At 40.7% G+C, this 25,137-nt stretch overlaps 2 protein-coding genes across 4 annotated transcripts in view; both read left to right on the forward strand.

The window, feature by feature from the left end:
* Window positions 1-25,137, forward strand: part of LOC311044700 (chymotrypsin B-like) — a 43,614-nt gene that overhangs the window by 12,703 nt on the left and 5,774 nt on the right. The window contains exons 3-4 of one of the 3 annotated variants that reach the window (XM_084056448.1): window positions 952-1,020; window positions 2,192-2,310. The exons of the other annotated variants lie outside the window; for them this stretch is intronic. Coding sequence (XP_083912574.1) covers window positions 952-1,020; window positions 2,192-2,310 — 188 coding nt within the window. The remainder of the gene's footprint in view (window positions 1-951; window positions 1,021-2,191; window positions 2,311-25,137) is intronic. 3 annotated transcript variants of the gene reach the window in all.
* LOC311045984 (chymotrypsin A-like) lies at window positions 2,887-9,323 on the forward strand (the record flags this gene model as incomplete). The annotated part of the gene is made up of 4 exons (XM_084058054.1): window positions 2,887-2,913; window positions 5,513-5,699; window positions 7,708-7,844; window positions 8,729-9,323. 4 exons carry the CDS (start codon window positions 2,887-2,889, stop codon window positions 8,891-8,893), a joined length of 516 nt encoding a protein of 171 aa, XP_083914180.1. The 3' UTR covers window positions 8,894-9,323.

Raw genomic sequence — 25,137 nt, forward strand, 5'->3', positions numbered from 1 at the left:
ACTCGCTCACTCCACTCGCGCACTAGTCCTGCCTGCGAGGGAGGAGGAGAGGATTATATGCGAGTCAGGAGGAATCAAGCCTGCTGGACTGATAGACACATTCCAATTCCTCACTCCTGCCTGCTCACTCACTGCTACTCCTATATAATATAAAATGTAGCCTAATCATTAGAAAAATCTTACTTTTACTGCTTTACATTCGGCCCAAATATAAAAGAGATAATTTGGGCCAAATACAAGCTCACAACGCTTCACATGTTTAGCTTTTAGATTGGCTATTTTTGCTGATTTTGTGGGAAATCGTCTGAAGTTTAAAATAGGCTGATTGATTGATTGAGTGAATATTTTATTAGACAGATATGTAAAAACAGCACGAGTACAGTCAAACACTTTGTCTAAAAGGACAACACCAAAAAAGTCCTTGAGGTCTTGTTTCCATTGGGGTCCTAGGTATTCAATTCATCAACATATAAAATAGCACCAAACATTCAATATCATCACAACTACTGTATAAAACACTATACAGAGTAGGGGGGGAAAAGGGGGGGGGGGGGATAAAAAGGGGGGGGGGGGGGTCACCTGTCTAAGGGAGAAGTGATAACTACCTACCCCTTTGGCCTCCTGAAAGCTGAATTGTCAGGGCTTTTTTAAAGGAAGCCAGTGATCTACATTTTTGGGGGATGGATCCACACTTGGGTGGCAGTGCTGTAGAAGGAGAAATTGTCCATGTTTGTTTTATGGGTGGGTGTTACCAGAGGCTCAAGAAGTTAATGTTTTGTAATGCTGTAATTTGTTTACAAAAGCTGTGTGTGTCATGCTGCAGTATCTTCACCCTTCACACTATAATATACAGCAGGTTGAATTAATTGATTTCAATCAGCAGTAATGAAGTGTTTTTTCCCTGTGTGTGTTGTGTGTTGTGTGTGTGCGTGTGTGCGTGCGTGCGCGCAGAGACAGTTTTAAACCAGCAAAGCAGTGGAGCTCTGATGCAAAAGGGGCCTCGCCCCCACCCCCACCCTGGTGAATCAAATATATATTTATATTTTCCCATATATGTATATAATTGTGGTGGGGACTAGGGAGTAAACTGGTGTACAGTATGTGATAATAATCAGAATGTTAAATGTATTATATATCATTGAAACCATAAACATAAACCATATGTATCAATCCCTGTGATGTAAATGTGGTTGTTAAAGGTAGGGTAAGTGATTTTCTTTGGTTAAAATAAGTGTTAAATAGCTCTATATTCTGATTGTACTCATTGCTATAGAGTGTGTGTTCAGTAAAAGGAGTCTCCTTGTCTCTCCAGCTCTTTATAAAACAGAAAATGCATTTTCGTTTCAGTTTCATTTCCAATTTCACTCAATCAGGATATAGATTAAACAAGTGATGACACTGAAAAATGAGCATGCAAAATTGGAACTGGAACACTATAAAAATGAAGCTTAAAATGGGTACTTTCTCCTGATTGGCTGAGATTTTGACACCTACCGGAAAATGTATTTTCTGTTTCTTAAAGAGCTGGAGAGACGGGGAGACTATGGTTACTGAACAAACACTCTATAGCAATGATTACTATCAGAATATAGTGCCTCAACCTTTTAACAAAATACTTTTTGTTTTAGCCACAAAATATCACTTACCCTACCTTTAATTCCATATATCAAGTATGATTTTATCATACTTGATTATATCATTTATTAACAATCAATCAAAGGCGACGGGTTTGGGGTTTCCATTTGCTTAGTGCGCAAGAGAGACAGACAGACAGACACAGACAGAAGAGTGAGACAGACAGACAGACAAACAGACAGACAGACAGACAGACAGACAGACAGACAGACAGACAGACACAGACAGACACAGACAGACACAGACAGACAGACAGACAAGACATTAAAGATTGAGGAATGTTGCGTTGATGAAATTTCTCATATAAGTGCACCTTAAACATGCAGAAATAAGGTAGGACTTTATATCTGACCCTAGTTTCTCTGTCAGAGCATCTATAGACTGTGTGTGGAACAGAACACCAACTGTCCCAATGACTAATGCCCGAGGTCGCCTCTTATGGGCACAACAGCAAAGGCAGCGACAACAGAGTGAGCTGTGTGTGTGTGTGTGTGTGTGTGTGTGTGTGTGTGTGTGTGTGTGTGTGTGTGTGTGTGTGTGTGTGTGTGTTCTTCAGTCTGTGGTGTTCCTGCAAAAACCCCAAAAGTTCCTGCAGGATGTACCAGTGATGGACTAGGTATCATCAACGGTGACAAGGCTGAACCTCACTCCTGGCCTTGGCAGGCCTCCCTGCAGGTATATAACACACTGTTTATATTTACCATTTCATTATCCACATGTCACTGATAGACTGGACAGTGCATTCACTCCATGTGTATTTTATTTACTATGACATAATTGAACAAAAAGGAAAGTTTCCTGTGTGTGTGTGTGTGTGTGTGTGTGTGTGTGTGTGTGTGTGTGTGTGTGTGTGGGGGTGGGTGTGTGTGTGTGTGTGTGTGTGTGTGTGTGTGTGTGTGTGTAGGTGGATGAATGAAAGGCAAGGTGTTTTGCCATTTCATAGTAGCTGAAATACTGAGACACATAACTTAGATACATCCTACTGTTCCTAATGAAAACAATGTGAAATCAGAACACCAAAGGGACAAATTTCTGTGGTGGATCACTGATCAACGAGAACTGGGTTGTCACTGCTGCCCACTGCGATGTCAGGTACAAGTATATGTTTATGACTGAAATACAATAATTTTGTTTTATTGACTAAGATGGACAGAACAAATCACAAAAGGATGAAGTATATATATATATATATATATATGTCATGTGTGTGTGTATAAATGTATTATTATTGACTCCGCCAGGCCGAAAGTCATGGCCGAGACTTATGTTTTGCACCCTGTCAGTCCGTCCATCCGTGTGTGTGTGTGTGTGTGTGTGTTTGCGTGTGCGTGTGCGTGTGCGTGTGCGCGTGCGTGTGCGTGCGTGCGTGCGTGCGTGCGTGCGCCTGTCCGTCAGTCCATCTGTGGACAGCTAATGTCCGACACTGTTGGCTTGTTCGCAGCAAAACTGTGCACACACACTCCCTGGATGCCAATTCAGAACCTCTGCCCCAAATTCTTCACATGGGCCTGTTATAGCGCCACCCGGAGGCTGCTTTTTCCAACAAAAAGAAATTGTTAACAGTACTCCTACAGATTTTGTCCAAACATCACGCAAATCGGTACACATTATCTCTATAGTCATTAAACGAAACAGGTCATTCAGATTTTTCATATTCCATCCGGATAAGCTAAGAATGGCTTCCAAAGTTTGCATGAGTGCTCCGTTTTGAACAAAATGCCTCAAATCATGAACACAGCTTGCAATTTCCGTGAAATTTTGCACACACATTCCCATTAGGCCAAGGAAGAAATGCCATTTGATCTTTTTTAAACAGCCTCATGGTGGCGCTATAACAGGCCAATTTGTGTTTTTACCTAGCAGCACCAATCTGTGTAAAACTTTGTATATGCACTCCCTAGAGGCCAAGGAAAAACCTTTTACCTGCATTTTTCACATTTTTTGATATTACTCCTTCAAATTTTATCAACATTTCAAGCAATTCGGTACACATGATCTCTATAGTCATGTGATCAAGACTGGAGTGGCCCGTTTTTAACAAAATTCTGCAAATCATGAACGCAGCGTCTGATTGCGGTGAAACTTTGCACGCACATTCGCACTACGTTATGGAACAAATGCCACCCTTTCGACATTCCCCTATTATAACGGCAACCAGGAGGCCGATTTTTGAAAAAACATTTTTTTTTATTATTTTTTATTTCTACAAATATTGTCCAAACATCATGCAAATCGATACTCTTTAGTCAAGTGATGTTTGTTTATGCTGTTTTTAGTTTGGGTCTTTTTATGTTTCTTAGATAGGCTTGATGTTTTATGTTGCACTGCAAGTGACTGAGGGGAACGGTATTTCATTTTCTGTATGTATGTAAATACATGGGGAAAGTATCAAATAAAAGTGATTCTGATCCTGATTCTGGTGATCAAGACGTTCGATCCGTCCGATTTTTCACATTCCAGCCTGATTGGCGAATTCCGAACATTGCTGGCCCACACCCCTTCCATGCTGGAAGCCTGGCCCCATAATGAAGTATAATAAGGAAAATGGTGGGGAGTAATGTTAAGTATACATGATTTTAACATGTCATTATCAGACCTACATGTATTGTTGACGTTGTTGTTTAGGTCCAAAAAGATTTTTATAGGCCTACTCTATAACATTTGAAGGATCAGATCCTTCCTTACCCAGGAGTCAGCCCATCTCCTTATCCAGACATCAGTCATATCAAAACTTGATTGTAACTCTCTCCTTACTGGCCTCCCGGTATCTGCACTTAACTCACTGAGTGCCAGGATTGCCAGAATTATTTCAGAATTGATTCTGAAAAGTGCCAGAGTTTTTTTCACAGAAAACAAAAAGTGCTTAGGAAGAGAGATATAGCCTTTTTTAGTTCTAAGTTAAACAAGGAGTGGATGGAGCTGCACATCTTCTGGTAATGATATCTTGGGTTCTGAACATTTTTTTTCAAAAAAAAATAATATTTTTTTTTTCAATTTTTTCAATTTTTTCAAAAACACATCAAACACGTTAATGGCACGTTGCGCAATAGCGGTAAAACACGTGAAACACGTTAATGGCACTCAGTGAGTTAAGCCCCTCCCAATGATCCAGAATGCCGCAGCACTGGTCTTCAACCAGCCAAAATGTTGCTTTTTTGAAATTATACTGCTTAGACTGATGATAAGTTCTTGGTTTACCTTTGATCCTAGATTACTATTATTTCTACGCATTTCATGTATTACCTCTCTGCTAAATGCCTAAATTGTAAATTGGATATACAGGTTTTGTAGCAATTTGTAGCATTTGTAGAAATATTGGGCATTACATGTACTGTAATAATAAATACAAATTATTATATGTATGTTTTCCCTCTTTTGTAAAAGAAAAAAGTATATAAAATATAAAATATATAAATAGTAAACAAAAAAAAGAGTTGCCAGTGTTGTCAGGGGCTGACTGTTCTGGTTATGTGGTATACCAACACATATTTGGCCTGGCTTGGGCATGGCTTCAATTTAAATGCAATTTAAGATACGAATCGGACACAACATTATGTTACATTTCTTCCTCTCCATTAACCTGCTCATCAATTTGCCAATGTATTATTCTTGACTGCGTTCACGTTCATTTACCAATGGATCAAATGCCCCCGCCCCCCAGTTAAAAATCACTATAACGTGTATACCGATAGAAAGCAATACATGATTTTTTTTTTTACACTCACCTTTTAATTATCATCATTACAACTAATAAAATAACCCTTGTTGTAAAAAAAACAAAGTTGTCCTTTTAGCCAGATATTAAATCAACAAGCAACAACAACTAGCTTACATATCTCTCCTAACAGCTAAGTTGAATGTATAATTTCCCTGGTAGGTCATCGATCACCCCAACTATGACCCCTCCAGCAAAAATCCTGACTATGACATCGCACTGATCAAGCTGCAAAGCCCTGCCCAGATGAACGAGCATGTGTCCCCTGTGTGTGTGGCCGAGACTGGTGAAACCCTCACTGCTGGCATGAAGTGTGTAGCCACTGGCTGGGGCCGGATCCGCTACCGACGTGAGTGAACGTCAGGGAACACATTTTTTATCCCTCAAACACAGAAAGGACCATTTTGCCAGTACAGTTTATTTAGCATAGAGTAGGGTGTGTACACGTGGCAAGTAGGCTACTGCAAAGCAAACTAATAGAGCAGATTAATTTCAACATTTAGAATAGGATCAATCAACAATTGTCAATTATTATATCAGTTTGAAACATCTTGTTATTTAATTAAAGGGATTCTAGGCAACATTAAGCCTATATTTTAAAAATATTTATATATATATATTTTGCATTTTTCCCCTCTATCAGCCACTATATAATGATGCTGGGGTGTTTTCCTGCATTGAAACACAGTCCTCTTTCTGAAATCCGTATTTTCCCTACTATTTATGTTTTGACATCCGGGTATCCGGGACGTAAATAAAACGCACGCATGTGCGCGTCCGTGCGCGTCCGTGCACATCCGTGTCCACGTGAACTGTTCGAGTGAAACCGAATGGAACCGAGTGCAGCCGACAAAAATGGAACGATCCGCCATTGTTTTCTGCTGCGCTGTTTTTACTTTTTACTTTCGGTTTTTAAACGTTCTCAAACGTCTTTTTTGAGGCACGGAATTTACTTTTAAGATATCTAAAAATATAGAATTTAGTTGTTTAAAGGCATTGTAGGGAACATTAAGCCTAAATTTAAAAAATATGTATATATATATTTTTTGCATTTTCTCCCCTCTATCAGCCACTATATAATGATGCTGGGGTGTTTTCCTTCATTGAAACACAGTCCTCTGTCTGAAATCCGTATTTTCCCTTCTGTTTATGTTCATGTTGTTTATGTCCGGGTCGTAAATTAACGCACGCATGTGCGTGTCCGTGCGCGTCCGTGCCCGTATCAACTTTTTACTTTCGGTTTTAAAACGCTCTCAAACTTCTTTTTTGAGGCACATAATTTACTTTTAAAAAATCGTTTGGATAGAATTTAGTTGTTTAGCTTCATATATGTGGTCAATTTATCATGAAAGAGCCTATTTAAAAATATAAATTCAGAGAACCGTAGGGTCGGGCATTTCCGCGAATTGTATCCGCATAAGGCAACCTATTTTGGGCATGACTCATTTAAAAAGTCCCCCCTGCGTCACCCCCTGGTGGTCGGGGAAAAGAACTGCTGGAGGGGCGGTGTTTGACAACAGTTTTTTTCTTTGATTATGTCTGAACTCCCTACAATGCCTTTAACTTCATAAATGTGGTCAATTTATCATGACAGAGCCTATTTAAAAATAAAAATTCAGAGAACCGGCAGGGGCGGGCAGTGACACGCATTGTATCCGAATAAACTAAAGCAACCTATTTTCGGCATGGCCCGTTCAGAAGTCCCCCCCTGCGTGACCCCCTGTAAACAACAGTTTTTTTTATTTTTTTGATCTCTGAACTTGCCTAGAATCCCTTTAAGCAATATTACAAGATGTTTTGCACGCCAGTGATGCAGTCAGGAACGAGGCAGAGCTGAGTTCCTCAAGCATCACTGAAGTGCCAATAATCAAGGTAAAGCACACCCTCAAGTGTAATAAAATGTATTCATATTGCGGGACATTTCTCTCTCAAAATAACAACCTTTCTGCAAGTGTTATCTCCGTTATCCTGAAAAGACATGGGATGCGTCTGACAGACAGACAGAGTCCTTGTTAACTCAGCCACGCTAGACAACTATTCTCAGACTGGACACATAGAGAAACAAAACTTAACTGTTAGCTGCCTAGAGAATGCCACTTCTCAAGCCCCTGGAGGGTTTTTAGGCATTCTCCTTCACATTTTTTACCGAATGTTTGTGTATCATTTTTAAATGTTCTTGTAAGTGATAATAAACAAAAACAAAAAACTTAGTTGTTCATCAAATGTATTTTCTTGTCAAAAAGGATAACATTAAGACCTCTACTACTATTTAACAACAATGTGTCATTCTCAGTGACACATAGAGGTGTGCAGCAAGAGCTCAAACCTAACCATTGAATTGTATGTATTTCTTTCAGCTCGTAAGAGACCTCTCAAGCTCCGGCAAGTTTGTCTGCCAATCATAAGCGACGAAAAGTGCAAGAAGTACTACGAGGGTCACAACATCACCAGTCGGATGATCTGTGCTGGAGCTTCTGGATCTGGGACCTGCACAGTGAGTGACACAGACTTCAATGAAAGAAAAAAAGAAAAAAAATGAGGAAAACATAAAGATGCCATAGATCAGTGGTTCTCAAACTTTTTCATGTCAAGGACCCCCAAATTGACACTTATCAGCCCGCGGACCCCCATTTGAAAAGATAAGCCATGGACCCCAATAAGAGAAGGTTTTTACGGCTCTCTAGCAGTGATTCTCAACCATTTTAATTTCAAGGACCCCCAGTTTGACATGCATTAGGCTACGGACCCCCATTTAATGGCATTTATACCTCTGGGACCCCAATTCACATTGTAAAACCAATGTTAATTTAACTCTGAGAGTGTACAAATGGAACCAAATGGACCGGGTCCATTTGGTTCCATTTGTACACTCTCAGAGTTACAGACCCATAAGGGTCCATTTGGTTCCTGTCCATCATCTAGCTGAGAACCAATGCCATAGATCAGGGGTTCCCAAACTGTGGTGCGTGCACCCCTTGTGGTGCAGGGGGTGCGTGACCTGAAAAGCCTATGGCGGTTCTATGGTGTTATTTTACTAATAAATAGGGGGGGGGTGCGTCATCTAGGTCAGGAGGTAGCAAGGGGTGCACAGCTAAATAAGTTTGAGAACCGCTGCCATAGATAAACAACAAGATGGTGGAAGTAAAAAATCCCCCCCAAAATTGTAATAAAATAATAAAATACTACTACTACTACTACTACTACTACCACTACCAATACCACTACTAATAATAATAACAATAACAATAATAATAATGATGATAATGATAATAATACCACTACCACTACCACTACTAATAATAATAATAATGATAATAATTTGGACATGAAACATTTAGACATGAAAAGCAATGTAAACACAACTGCTTGTTGTTTCAGGGTGACTCTGGTGGACCCCTGGTCTGTAAGAAGAAGAATGAAGCCTGGACCCTGTTTGGTATTACCTCCTGGGGGGCGCCAAGCTGCCCTCCCAAAGCGCCTGATGTATTCGCCTCCGTCCCTAACCTGCGTGCCTGGATGGACAGGACTATCGCTGACAACTAAACAGTAAACTGCTGTTACTCTAGCTGTCATCTACATCAGTGATTCTCAACCTTTTATGAGCACTGGACCACTAGCATATATTTTAAACAATCCTGAAGGACCAGCCCACTCCATCTCCACACAACACATATTTTGTAGTATATAAGAAGGCCTACTGTAACTCAGTAATTTCTATTTTATTAGTATAGCTGATCTACATCAACGATTTTTGGTGCACAATGAAATATATGAAGCAGTCAATATTTGTTTTCAAATTTTTTTCCACACACTATGCCGCTTCATATAATTTATGTTTTTCAGAAATGTTTTGGACTTAATATTTAAATATAGTTGAGACGTTTAAGAAAGATACATTTATTTTCCCCCCATTTTTTAAATTTGTTTTGACATTTTTAATTAAAATGATGCCATTGACCACTAGTGGTCTGTGGACAACTGGTTGAGGAAAAGTGATCTACATAATCAATATTACAATCATTGCAAATGCCTGGTGCGTCCTTGAGGTGTGCATTGTTTGCAGTGATAAATGCGCATTGCTTATTGCTTGAATAAATCTTTGAATTGCAGTTGGTTACCAGTGGTCTCAATCATTTTACCTGGAGTTAAAGTACATGTGAGAAACGTAGATTTTCTGATACTGTATTTATAGAGAGGATCAGCCCCATTAGTGACCTTCCCCTTCGCTGAAGCTTCAGGACTTAATTGTGCCAGGTGACACAATGTATTCATGACGTATGTCCTAACATTGTGTGAAACATGTAAAGCTAGTCCACAGTTCCTACAAATTATATTTCACTGTGAAAAACCTTTGCCGGATTTAACACGGAAGCACTTTCCGGATCTGCTGCTGATCGGGAACACACTTCCATGTTTAATTTTGCACAGGCTGTAAAAATACAATGCTCTGTGACCAAGGTCAAAAGCTACAGTGAAGGGGGAGCGTGGGGCTAAGAATGAATATGTACTGTTTGATAGTGAGATAAAGGAGTAAGGAGGAAACTATAGTATGTCTTTATAGATATACAACATAAACATTCATTGTTTTGGTAGATTTGTTTTGCAAAGACACTTCATGCATGTATTCAAATGACCCACCCTGGAAAAAGTGGTTTCACATACAGAAGGGGAGTGGCTGACATCAACACCTTTGTACTTCACTCAAAATCCATCCTTTTAGAGCAAATGTGTAGAGCATGTGAAATAACTTTAATCTGGGCCAGGCTGGGTTGGCCTAGGGCCTGAAAATTGTGTAAGTCAATCATAGCCAATCGGAATATGAAAAACCTGACTGATACATCATGATCTCATGACTCCAGAGATGATGTGCACCAATTTGTGTGAGTTTTATGTTGTTATGGCCTGTTTTCTGGGGACTACAGATGGCAATGAGTATTCTTGCTAAATCCAGTATATTTACATAACATCACCGATGTTAAAAACCCTTTATAAATCCTGTGTGCGAGGCGTTGTGAGCTTGTAGATCTGCTATTTTTGGCTAAAGTTCTCCTCAGAAAAGGGATGCTAGGGTTCAAGTGATTAAGGTAAAAAAAAAATCACATCACACAAAGAGTTGGCAGACCACCTGTAGTAACTCTGGGGACCCCCTAGGGGTCCCGGACCCCCTGTTGAAGACCCCTGGCATAGACTGACATACTCGCCGATACCGATACCAGCATGTCAGGCAGTATATCGGCAGCTTTTCTGATACTGGTATTGGTATCAGAACCACTCTAGTCCTAGAACAGTATTACTGAGGGTATTATCTCTGGTACTCATCCAGGCTGCATAAAGCCCCTAACCCTAACCCGTATGTACTCTATGGACCCCCTGAGTGTCTGGAATAAAGTTTGAATTGAATTGAATAAAAACCAAGTGTGCTCCCTTGGTTGTGCTGCTGAAGGAGAGAGGGATAATAGTGAGGTTGATGGACGAGAGCAGGGTGTGTGTGTGTGTGTGTGTGTGTGTGTGTGTGTGTGTGTGTGTGTGTGTGTGTGTGTGTGTGTGTGTGTGTGTGTGTGTGTGTGTGTGTGTTGATGAGAGCTTACTTTCAGAATATCATAGTTGCTCCATTGGCAAGAAATTGATCATTCAAAATGTGCTTTTCGTTGACTCATTGCAGGTATGTTGGAACACATCGACATGTTCTTGATCTTCTTCGGGCAAGAAATTAAACTTTTAAATGAAAAATGTTGATCGTCATTGATTCAAATGTAGCAGCGTCATGTGATCAGTGTGAACGCCCGACTGCCCCCCCACCCCCCCAAATGACCAGGTCCATGCCCGGATTTACAGAGGCCTATATGTCTAAAAACATATTGAATGCAAATTATCTCTCTCTCTCACACACACACACACACACACACACTCTCTCTCTCTCTCTCTCACACACACAAAATAACAGCCACAACACTACAAACATAGTCGTACTACAACCTGAAAAACTACCTCGTAGATTCAACCTGAAAACAAGAAAAAAAGCAGCAGAGCAACATCTTTAACCACATCGGCACGCATACGACACAATCAGCATCCAACACCAACAGCACAAGCAGCATCCAACAAACTGCAGCATGAAGCAGCTGCAGCATCCAGCAAAGTAAAGGGAAAAATTAGGCCTGTCATAATGGTGACAGCCCTAAAGAGGTTCCTACTTAGAGTCGTCTTCAGAGGAAACCCCCGGCTGGCCGAGGTCTTCGGCGGAGGCCGACGGCGGAGATCACTGAAGACACATACGCACTGTCGTGGATATTCTGCATCAATGAAGACACATCATACACACTGTCGTGGAATTTTGCGTCAATCAGCAATCGATCCACGGTGGAGACCAACCGAAGACCAGGGCCGTTGGCGCGGAGGAATCCCCCCCCCATGCAGACACATCCATGGATAGAGAGAGATCTCCATCTCTGAGGGCATCCTCGGGTTGAGCCTTGAGAAAGAAAGAAAGAAAGAAAGAAAGAAAGAAAGAAAGAAAGAAAGACAAACAAACAAACATTAATTCAAGTGAGCAGATCTATAAGCTCGGCATATGAGCTTGCAGATCTGCTATTTCTTGAAATATCATTGAAAAATCCTTCTAAAATGTACAGGGAGCCAGTGATTTGAGGCAATATATTTACTGTATACGTATACTGTATCCCGTCACAACTGTCACAATAATCGTATTGCAGAGATTTGAATTGATCGTGAAATTGTCCTCCGTCATACACTAGGATGAATGAGCTTTTGTTAGGATGCAAATTCAGGACCACTTAAACACTCTGTACTTGATATAAAACGGACCTGTAAAGAGCGCATTTGGTACACTCTTCTTTCACTCTACACAAATCGATTCCCCTAAAATAGCAGATCTACAAGCTCACGACGCGCAACGCGTCGTGAGCTTGTAGATCGGCTATTTTTGCTGAACGTTCCCCCCAGAATAGGGATGCTGGGGGTTCAAGTGGTTAACAAAACTGCCATTAGGTCTTAAGCTTTTGATCATCTTGGAGAGCTGACAGATATTCAAGCACAGTGCCACTAGGGGGCATCATAGGCTACGCAACATTTGTATTTTCAATTGCTTCTAAAAGCAGATGAGATATTGACTCAAAAAACGCCATTTAGATTTATCAAAATATTTTCAGCATTTTTACATTTTCTTAAAGGTAGGGTAAGTGATATTTTTTGGTTGAAAAAAGTATTTTGTTAAAAGGTTAAAGCACTATATTCTGATAGTAATCATTGCTATAGAGTGTTTGTTCAGTAACAGAACATACATTTTATTTCAGGTAGGTGAAAAGGTTTCAGCCAATCAGGAGAGAGTGCCCATTTATCAGCTTAATATAGCGTTCCAGGTCCAATTGTGTCTGCTCATGTCTTTGTGTCATCACTTTCAATTTCACTTGTTTAATCTGTATCCTGTCTGAGTTATCTATCCTGATTGGATAAAATGCTTACTATCAGAATATAGAGCTATGTAACACTTATTTTAACCAAAGAAAATCACTTACCCTACATTTGAACGTTTGTATTACTGTAAATTGTTCCATACTACTGCCATAAAAGTAGAACAGCAGTTACACAATACAATGATAATGCCTAGATTGAGCATTGAGTAGTAGAACAATGGTTCCCAAACTGGGGGTCGGGATCCAAATTATTTTGGGGGTCCCCAGATGATTAGCTTAATGTGCAACATTATTTTCTCACTCAACAGTAAACAAACCAACATACAGTATAAGTGTATACAGGGTATTTGCACATTTTCTAAAGTTACAACTTAAGGACTTTTAAGACCTTTTTAATACCTCTAAAATGACAAATAAAAATAAACTAATAAACCATTACTGCGTCAGAAGTAGCTAACCTAAGATTTATTCTCTACAATCTCACAACACCTCGCAGTGCGAAGCGTTGTGAGCTTGTAGTTGGGGCCTTGTAGCACGCGTTGGGGCCCCGAACCTGAGCTTTGCTTGGAGCCCAATCTTTTAGACCCCAACCCCAAAGACCCCAATCTTTTAATATATATATATGTTTTAAAGCAAACATTTTTAACTCAAATCTTTGCTTGTGGGGGTTTCCTACAAATGTATTCTAAATCCTAAGAGTTTTTTTTTTTAACTTATGCTGCTATAATATCAGTGGTTCTCAAACTTTTCTCATGTCAAAGGACCCCCACAATGATTATGTACTGTACTTGCCACCTGGCCATCAGCGCCCCATTATAACTTTATGTGTGTGTGCTACTACTGTACCTCCAGCTTCCAGCTTGCATCACCAGCGTGCAGATGCGGCAGCACCTCGGCGGGCAGAGACCGAGGAGGGTGTAGAGCGCCATGATCTGCACGTAGGACAGCACGGGGTAGCGGGCGCCATCTAGAGAGGGTAGAGAGAGGTTTGTATGTGTTATTGAACCTTTATTTAACCCAAGGGCGTCTCGTCATTGGGGCCAACGAGGCCATGGCCCGGTCTGGAAACCCCTGCTCCCCCAGGGGAAAAAAACAAAAAATCAACATAACAACATTAGCATCCCCTCACCCTAGTCTGTTGTAGCCAACGACAGAAATTCGCCTTTGTTTTCAAATCGGGCTTATTTGCATTCGGCCGAATTGTTAATGGGTGGCCATTAAAAACGTTTTCCCCGTCAAACCGGTTCTCTTGCCAGCAAAGGAGGACAGTAGCAGTGCCAGGACACCAGCGCTCATCACCGTGCCAGCGGTGACGACTGCCCCACCAGCGGCTGCTGGTGGGGGGCCAGTGGCGCCACAACCAACAGCCACCCCAACGCCAGACCCGCCTCCACCAGCAACTATCGCCGCGGCCAGTGCGCCGCTGCTTCCCGGATTCCAGCGGCGCAGTTGCGCCTACAGACCTCTCTGCTATCGATGAGCCAGCAACTCAACCCAAACTAAGCCGCTTCCCAACTACAACGATCAACGGACGCTCCAGGTGCTTTTCAAAAAACTCTCGGCTAAACAGTCTATGTCTCCTGTCGTTTGAGAGAGATTTAACTAACCGTTCGGACCCGGATGAGGTTAGTGACATGTTCAAGTGCAAGCCCTGTCGTATTAAGCTGTAACAGACTAGACTGCTATATGTTTGCACTGCAGTGCACTGTACCTATTTGATTTGTTAACTTTGCTGTTGTATAAATACACTTTTGAGAATAAAAAAACATACATTGATTATACTTGCATATTGTGTTTTATTCACGTTTCTCTCTCTTGCATTAACGCTGATGGTAATTCTCAATAGACTGTCACTTATCAGCCATCGTTGCAGCGAGCAACGATGGCTGAATATATTTCAAAAAATATATATATTATATTTTTGAATATATTTCGTAAAGCGAATATTTGTAACTCAAATCTTTGCTTCTGGGGACATCTCTGGAACAAAACATTTTGAGATGGGGGGGTCCGTGACCAAATACATATCGTTTTGGGTGGTCCTTGACACGAAAACGTTTGAGAACAACTGATATTATAGCGAGATACGGTTTTCAGAAAACTGTTAGGATTTAGAAGGCATTTGTAGATCCGTTCCAGAATTGAATGGGTTACGACCGGGAACGCATCTGTGTGTGTCATTTTAAGATTTCTTTGGGCTATTCAAAAATAGCAGATCTTGAGCTTGTAGATCTTTGAGCTTGTAGATCCTTTGACATGAGAAAAGTTTGAGAACCACTGATATTATAGCAGCATACTGTAGATTTGAGTTAAAAATGTTCGCTTTAAAACATATATATATATATATATATATATATATATATATATATATATATATATATATATATATTAAAAGATTGGGGTCCATTTGATAAACATTTCATCAAATGGGGATCCTTGGCTTAATCCATATAAAAACTGGGGGTCCTTGAAATTAAAATGGTTGAGAATCACTGCTATGGCCGTAATAATCTTTTATGGGGGGTCCGCATATCTTTTCAAACGGGGGTCCACGGGCTAATATGCAGTGGTGTAAAGTAACTAAGTACATTTACTTAAGTACTGTACTTAAGTACACTTTTGAGGAATTGTTACTTTACTGGAGTATTTCCCATTTTCAATATTTTTACTTCTACTCCACTATACAACTCGGAGGCAAATATTGTACTTTTACTCCAATATAATTATTTGAAAACTTTAGTGAGTAGTTACTTTGCAGATACAAATGATTACATTATAAAACATACATTTTTACCACTTTAGCCTTATTTTATACCTAGGCTATTTGAAAATAGCAGATCTACAAGCTCACCTTTGTTGATTCTTGTGGCCATTCTGGTCCAGTAACCAGGGGTAACTCCTCCATCTTCCTTGCTCTTAAAAGAACAAATCCAGGTTCTTCTCCAGATCTCTCAACTCATCCAGGATGACCTGGAATCCATGAGATTCCCCTTTGAGATTACTGTCCTGAAACACACATTAGATTAGATTAATATTAATGTTTATTAAGTGGATGAGAACTTGTCTAAGAGTAGTATATTTGACAAATGCTTTTTGGACCAAAAATGTATGTAATACACCTCTAACATTATTTGTCCAAAGGTTTTTTTTTCTTCTACATTCATATACTACACACATGTGACATGTATAATGCCAGTGGTGTAAAGTAACTAAGAACATTTAAAAATGAGCCTAGTTGCTTCTTTTGGGCTTGTTTTCATAGACATGGCAAATTTGGAATTCCAGACTTTTACTTGTAACAGTAAGAGTACTTCTTCTTCTACATTGCGGTGTTGATACTTTTACATAAAACTTTTGAGTACTTTTTCCACTATTATGTGTCAATATTGGGGTCCTAGACATTAAACAGTTTTAGAACCACTGAGCTAAGCCATTGGTTCTCAAAGTGGGGTCCGGGGACCCCCAGGGGTCCTTGAGGGAGTTCCAGGGGGTCCCCAGCTAAATGATGGTTAGTTAGGATCCAAATGGACCCTTATGGGTCAGCAACCCTGAGGGTGTACAAATGGAACCGGGTCCATTTGGTTCCATTTTGTACACTCTCACATTGATTTTACAATATAAATTGGGGTCCCAGAGATAGAAATGTCATTAAATGGGGGTCCGTACTTAGCCTAAATGCATGTCAAACTGGGGGGTCCTTGAAATTAATGGTTGAGAATCACTGCTAGAGCTGTAAACAATCTTCTCTTATGGGGGTCCTGGCATATGTTTTCAAATGGGGGTCCGCGGGCTAATAAGTGCCAATTTGGGGGTCCTTGACATGGAAAAGTTTGAGACTAAAGCTAACACACACCTGCAGTAAAACTTACCTGTTTGGATGGAGAGATAATTCACTTCTCTTTCCACAGCCTGGTCACAGTGTGTTTTAGCAGCTTGTTTTCACCAGGCTGGTGTGTGGTTACATTGTTACACTCTCACCAGGCTGGTGAACACGGACAACTCTACTCGACGTCTGTGGAGTAACGTTATATTATGAGTTGTTTATTTCACTATAAGAGTCTTTTAATACTTCTAAACAAGCAGCGCTTGTTAACAAACCGTGTGTTGTCGTGTTTGCTAGCGTGTGTGTGTGTGTGTGTGTGTGTGTGTGTGAGAGGGGGGGAGCACGCGCGCGACAATTGGAGTACTCATATCAGAGTGGAGAAGAGAGTTACGTCACGCTTTGATGTCACCGCAAGGGCGGAATGATCATAGGGGCTCCTAATAGGGAGGTTTCCTGTTAGTAAACATGAGAGGAATATGACCGCGCAGCTGCGGGGGGAAGCCTATGGGTGCGTTTGGAAATTACGCACCGGAGCACACTCGCCTATTAGTTTGTATTGGCCAGTGCGCTCACTGCCGCTCAGGGCTGTATTTTCGAACGCGCCTTTCCCCCACTGACCCCCAGGCATGCGCAGATTGCGCATTCTGCTCTGTGATGACGTCGCGCGGAAATCCGTCTATACGCTCGTTACCCGTGTTGCCATGTCTGCTTATAAATGAGCAATTTGGTTGTTGTTGTTTTTTTGAAGTGCAGTCGCTTCATTGGGCTTGCTTTCTAATGTTTTTTAAACCAGTGGTTCCCACATTTTTTTCATGTCAAGGACCCCCAGATTAATATGTATTTGTCGCAGAGCCACATCTGAAAATATGTGTGGACCCCCATACAAGATTTGTGTTGATAAAATATTTCAAAAAAATATTTTGAATATTTTACTTTTTTCCCCAATATTTTTTGAAAATAGCAGATCTACAAGCTCACAACATGTCATGATGTGACACCTTGTGAGCTTGTTGATCTGCTATTTTCAAACAGCCGATGTAAAAGTGGAAAAGAATGAGCCTACTGTAGTTGCTTCTTTTGGGCTTGTTTCGACACAAGCCCAAAACACGATAAAAAGAAGGTACAGACATCTACGCCAATAAGAGTCAACGATACATTAATATGTATTGTCCTCTAACCCCCATCTGAAAATGTTTTGTGCCAGGGAGCACCGTACTAGATTTGTGTTGTTAGAATGTTTCAAAAAATCTTCCAAACATTCCACATTTTATTTCAAGATTTTTTGAAAATGGCAGATCTCACAATGCGTTGTGAGTTTGTAGATCGGCTATTTTCAATGTATACAGTATAGGTTTAAAGTGCTCATAATGGCTTAGTGCCCTATTTGCTTCTTCTGGGCTTGTTTTCCTAGACCTGGTTGTTTATGTCTCTCACAAAATATGGCAACACTGTCAGAAAAGATACATGCCGCTGTTTAGATGCCTCAATAACATTATACAGTGCATGTGCACATCGAAAAATGATTGATTGGAAAACAACCTGTGATATGTCTTATTTTATATTCCTGAACCGGTTCCAGTTGTGTATATATATATATATATATATATATATATACATATATATATATATATATATATATATATATATATATATATATATATATATATATATATATATATATATATATATATATATATATATATATACATGTGTGTGTGTGTGTGTGTGTGTGTGTGTGTGTGTGTGTGTGTGTGTGTGTGTGTGTGTGTTATTTTTAGGGTTACTCCAGGCTACAGGTGCCTGACGCAGTTTCCAGTGGGGATACAATGGAGAGACATGGCCCCTTATGGGTCTGAAGGATGTAGAGTATGAATTCACACAGAGCTTGTGCACAGAGCTTGCGCAAACAGTTTCTATTGACAAATAGGAGGTGTCCTGTACAAAAGTCAAATGATTGTCACTTTAAGTTGACCTGCCCATATGAAAGGCCACCTTCACATCTCATGGGTTTTGGCAAACGTGTAGTATAATACACACTACACCACACCACAGACTATGCATTATATTTGAGTGAAATTTACTGCATTGGTTGACCATCTCTTATATCAAGAGACAGAGTGTATCTTTACTCATGGTTTTACAGCACGAGAGAGAGAGAGAGAGAGAGAGAGAGAGAGAGAGAGAGAGAGAGAGAGAGAGAGAGAGAGAGAGATAAAGAAAGAAATATAGACGGATTCAAGTTAAATTTGCTTATTTAAGAAGCCTCTGCGGATACCTCTCGTCATGTAAGAATGTAATGAATTATCCATGATCTGGCTTGCTGACTGTAGCAGCTCAAAAATCCAGTACTGTACCAACCAAGTTCACACTGCTGTCTTTAATACATGCTTTAATTAAGTGGCCGTTTAAAAAAAGAACAAGTGATTGTTATGTTGACATTCCAAGATATGTTTGGAGATTTTAGGCTGCAGGAGCAGCACCACTGGCCCACCTGTTAAAGGAGTAGTTTACCTAAAATATTACTTATTTTCTACCAATTACATTATAAAAATGAAAACAAATCTCCATAAATTCAAGACTTCATGGGGTGTGTAATTGACAGAAAATAAGTCATTTTTTGAGTGAACTACTCCTTTAACCCCTGCGTCCCCATGATAGTGAACCATGATCACATTATTATTCTACCTGTAAATGGTCACTTTTTTATTGAATACTTTATCAACAAGATAGTTAACAGTACAAGTGGTACAGTCAAAGGTTATGCTAGTTATAGTTATAGTTTACGAGGATAACACAAAAGTCGCCAGGGGCTTGTTTCCATTGTGTTCCACAATTGTACTCAATTCATCAGTAAGACATACAAATCGATATCTTTAATGTTTTTTGGTAAGGCATTCCACATTTTGGTGTCAGCAGAGTACAAAGCATTTTTCCTCTTCATAGATCTGTTTCTACAGCAGAAAAGCGGTAGTTTCTCCTCTTAGACTATGCTTTGCACCCTGTCCGTCCGTCCGTCCGTCCGTCCGTCCGTCCGTCCGTCCGTCCGTCCGTCCGTGTGTCCGTGTGTCTGTGTGTTCGTCTGTGAACAGCTAATCCACGGCACTTGATCGCAGCGAAACTGAAGACGGACAGATGGACACGTGGACAGGGAGAAAACATTATCTCTGGCCTGGTGGAGATAATGAGAGATGTGTCTCTCAGAAGGTACAGTAGGATGAGGCCAACTAAGATGTATTGTACATTCATGCTTAATGCTACTTTACAGAATAAGGACTGCAAGGTGTGTTAGAGCTGTTTACAAAGTCATGATTTGGGTCACATATTTAGGTTTTAAAAAATATATATATGAATCATCAAGGGTGGAGAAAATAAATGTCAACAGTTGGTTACTGTGGGAGTGTTATTCTCAACTAGTAAAGCGATCATTTTCGGGAACCTAAGCTGACCATTGACCACAATGTCAGGGTACATGCAGACACTTTGGTCCCTTCGCTTTGTCTATTCTAATTACACAAAGGTGTTAAAACCACCCTGTTCAAGTAAAGCACCCGCCTTTCACACATACTGTACATCATGTCAACATGTTTACAACAAACAGCTAAAGTTCCAACCACAAATGCTTGCAAGTGATGTTACTTGCATGAATTTAGAGAGACCTGAGTCACAATGATATGAGGGCTGCCAATTTTTCACAAAACCTTTTAGTGAGAGTTGATCGTATGAGCGTATGACACCATTCAAAAACTAGAAACGTCTTTATCATCACATGCACCCAGAGATAATGTGTACCAATTTGTGTGAGTTTTGGACATAATATGTAGGAGCAAAACTGGCACAAAATGGTGGAAAACCTAGTCCGGTACAAATGGGTGGGGCCTATATGGAGAGTTGCAACATCATCCAGGGGAAAAAAACGTTTGTTGTATGACCGACGGTTCAAGGGTTTTGTTCAAGAGAATTTGGTGGTGGTGGCGGTTCTTCCTGGGTCTAGTGGGAATGCACGTGCAAAGTTTCACGACGATCGGTGAGTGGTGCCTGATATTAGCTGTTCATAGACGGCATGGACAATCAAACAGTTGGACACGAACAATAACTCTCCTTCCATCAGTCATCCGGCTCAGTGTTCCTGTGGTTAGAGGGTCCGTCCTGAGACTGCAGGTTCGATCCCCGGCCGGGTAATTCCAAAGACTCTGAAAAATGGGACCCAGTGCCTCCCTGCTTGGCACTCAGCATCAAGGGTTGGATTGGGGGTAAGTCCCTGAGAATACCAGTGTCCTGGTGTCCTGGGGATGTGCATGTACGTCAAGCTGCCTCACGCTACAGAAACAGGAGATAGGCTCCTGCCCTATGGGCCTCATGGCTTGGTAAGGCTTACTTACTTATGTCGTGTATTTCAAGGCTGATACAGTAGAATATGAAATTATTATGATATTAGTACATTATAAGCAGAAACCGTCAAAGTGTCTCATAACAGGCAGAGACCAGACTAGCAAAGTTTGGGGGAGTCTGTGGCAAACAGCTGCAGTTGAGTTAATTACCTTCTGCCATTCTGTCCATTGTCTCAAGTGTGATTTGATGACACCACGCCCGAGCCATTCTTTTGTTCCCACAGTGTAAGCATTCCAATAATAGGCGTGAGGGCCTGTTGCCGGCTGCTCCTTCAAACCAGCAGACCGAAATAAGTAAAATCACAGAAGTCATTATACAAATGTGTACTAGTTTGTTTTAAATTCACAGATGGATAGGACTTTAGTTTTAGCAAAATAGATCCGAGGGAAAAACCAATATGATCACTCTGTGATCCTATGTTCCCAACAGCTGCAGAAGAATGCGTTTCTTTTAAGTCATTTTAATCATCTAAATAATGTATACAACGTCAGACATGTACTGTTTAGACTTATTTCAAAGCTGATAAAATGTTGAATAATAATGTTATAACGTGAGTGTATGGAAAAGTACCGTTCTATAGATAAGGTTTAAGAGAATACTTTTATGTGTACAAATCAAGGCAGATCCTAAATGCATTGTATTGACCAAGCAGGGGCGGGCCCAAGCATGTGATTGACAGTCACAGACTGCAGATAGGCTATTCGTGTTAACTGTTTTGCTATATAATGACCTGCATTACGAGTGAGCAGGACTCTGTGTTTTTGGGTGCACACAGATGTCACGTTCATTGAAGCCTATTCTATGAACAAAGGGCGCAGTACAAACATTGGCCTTGTAACTTGTTCGCCTTTTTGACAATAAAAAGTGATTGTTGAACCGACCACTCCGGACTTCCTCGCACGTAATTATTTCCACCAGGAGATTGCTTTCTATCCGACTTCCAAACGGGCCTATTTTTCCACACTTACTTATCAGCCATCCAGCCTGGCAGATGTCAACAAGACCACAAACTGGATCTGTTTAAATACCCCCAAATCCTAATCATAACAGACAACCTGGCAATGCAATGAACAAGCATACCAAAAATACTGATCAATATTTTGGGAAGCTGATTTTATATCTCAGATAGCAGAGGACTGTTGGGAGGTCAAAAACTGTCGACCTCCCAACACTGTCAGGGGCCTTTGTGATGCACGAGTTAAAATTATATAAATAACTAGTCCATAGCACGCACGCGCATGCGCACGCGCACGCGCACACGCACACGCACACGCACGCACACACACACACACATGCGCACGCGCACACACACACACACACACATGCGCGCGCAGACTAGAGGCCGCAAACATGACCACAACTTTAGACCGTTGAGCCAGCTCTGTATCGTCTGCTGGCATTAATTCTCTCTTCATTGATTGAGAGTTCACAGAAATGCTAATAAACAGCTTACATTTGGGAAAAGTGAAATAATCAGCTTCCTCACTCCTTGCATTATGCCAATGGACACAATGCACATTTTCAAGTTCACATTGATTGGTCAACCGTCAACCCACTGAGGAGAAGAATAGATGAGGTCAGATACACAGAAGGACAGTGTGTAGCGTGTGTGTGTGCGTGCATAGGTCCCACGCACACCCACACACCCACACCCACACACCCACCCACGCACACACACACACACACACACACACACACACACACACACACACACACACACACACACACACACACACACACACGTGAATGGATGAATGTAGTGAATGTAATGCACTTTGGAGAAAGGTGCTACCGGTATATCAATGCACCCTTTACCATTTAAAAGTCATTGTCATAATTGTAGTTCATTTATTATTTATTTATATTATTTATTTTTGCCTTTTTTTAAAACATGGTATCTTTTCATCTGGTTTTGATGAGGAAGATGTGAGTATAACAGCTTCAGTTATTTAAAAACCTGTGGCTTAACCCACCAGCTGATACAGGAACCACACGACACAAACATGCTGACAGGAAGCTTGACGAGGAAGAGGCAGAGAAAGATGAAGTATAAAGAAATATGTACATGGGAATATAGTCTAAATGGTATTTACTCTACAGTATATATAGTTTACTGTCACATACCATACAGCTGGCAGCAGCATTATAGGCAGTGAAACTCCTCGACTGTGTAAATGTTTGTATGATGTCATGAAACAGAAGACCTCTGGCCTTACACAGTCAGTATTTTTCACTGTAATGAAAACCCTTTTTAGCTCAAAAATAGGACCCAAAATAGTGAAATAAGCAGATCTACAAGCTCATATCGCGTCGCTTTTACTTCCTAAACATTTGTTTTCTAATTTAGGGAATTTCTTTGATAATTGTTATTACAACTAAAATAATATATGAATGGTATCAGTATTAATGCTAATATAATACCGAGCAGCACCGTTCTCAACATGCACAGATAGTGTGTTTGTTCACAACCTGCACTGCTAGTTGCTTACCTAACTATTCATATAACTAAAGAATGGACATGGAGGCTAGGCTAGTAAAGTAGAACATGAAATATGTTGCTCTCATAGAACTGGCACGCATTGCATGCATGCAGCAAGAGGGAGAGGGGCTCTGTGCATGTAGCTAGAAGGAGGGGGTCCGTGCGTGTAGCTAGTAACACACACACGCACGCACGCACGCACGCACGCACGCACGCACGCACGCACGCACGCACGCACGCACGCACGCACACACACACACACACACACACACACACACACACACACACACACACACACACACACACACACACACACACACACACACACACACACACACACACACACACACACACTAGCAGCCCTGCCTCTCACTGTGTCTTACCACAGTCTTATAATTATACATAGTTTAAGGGTGTTAACTTGCTAAAGATGAGAAGTGCACAGAGCCTCTTTGTGACTAATATCAGTAACATGATGGTACTTCCTCTTTCCATCTCCCCTAAGATGTTACATTAGAGGCAAATTCACAATTTAACCACTTAAGCCCCAGCATCTGAATTCATCTGTGGACAACTTTTGCAGATCTACAAGCTCACAAGCTTGTAGATCGGCTATGTTCAGCAAATACATGTGGAGCGAAAACAGGAAAGTCACTAGCATAGAGCCCTGAGGGGCTCCGCTCAACAATGTATGGGATTTAAGTGGTTAAGAAGTCAAAGTGAACAAAGCACATGCATCGACAGTATAAAGTGCCAGGTGCTGGACAGATAGAATACTACATGAGAACAATAGAACAATTATCCACCAAGATGGTGGTAAAATAAAAACACTTGTGAACTTGAACTTTTGATCAATCAATATATTCTTTCAATCAGCCTTACTAGGCTCTCAAAGTGGGGTCCAGGGACTCTCTGGGTTCCTTGAAAGGGTTCCAAATGGACCCTTACAGGTCTGTAACTCAGTGTACAAACTCAGTGTGCAAATGGAACCAAATTACGGGTCCATTTGGTTCCATTTGGACACTCTCAGATTTATGGTGATTCTTGAAATTAAAAAGTTTGAGAACCACTGATCTAGGAATAAATAAAAAAGCTATTAATAATTGTTACAGTGCAGCAACAAGCTAGTAAAATAATAATGTAAATAGTACAGTAAGAGTATAAAACAGGTAGAGCAACACCAACTGAAGCTTTGAAAATACAAAATACTTGAAGTAACATACTGTATCATCATGTGATAAATGCCATGGTATCAGAATGGCATAGACTGCATGTCATGACATACTCGCCGATACCGATACCAGCATGTTAGGCAGTATATCGGCAGCTTTTCTGATACTGGTGGTATAGGTATCAGAACCACTCTAGTCCTAGAACAGACTAGTATTACTGAGGGTATTATCTCTGGTACTCATCAAGGCTGCGTAAACACTGGAGAGTCAGCCTCTTGTGATTTTAGGGTTTTTAGCTTGTATTTATTGTATGTGTTCTATCTAATATATGTACAGGTTAGACCCTAACCCTAACATGTATGTAGGCCTACTCTATGGGCCTCCTGAGTGTCTGGAATAAAGTTTGAATTGAATTGAATAAAATTAGTGTGCACCCTTGGTTGTGCTGCTGAAGGAGAGAGGGATAATAGTGAGGTTGATGGACGAGAGCA

The sequence above is a fragment of the Gymnoscopelus microlampas genome (genome assembly GCF_963454915.1).
Source record: "Gymnoscopelus microlampas genome assembly, chromosome: 5".
Classification (NCBI taxonomy): domain Eukaryota; kingdom Metazoa; phylum Chordata; class Actinopteri; order Myctophiformes; family Myctophidae; genus Gymnoscopelus; species Gymnoscopelus microlampas.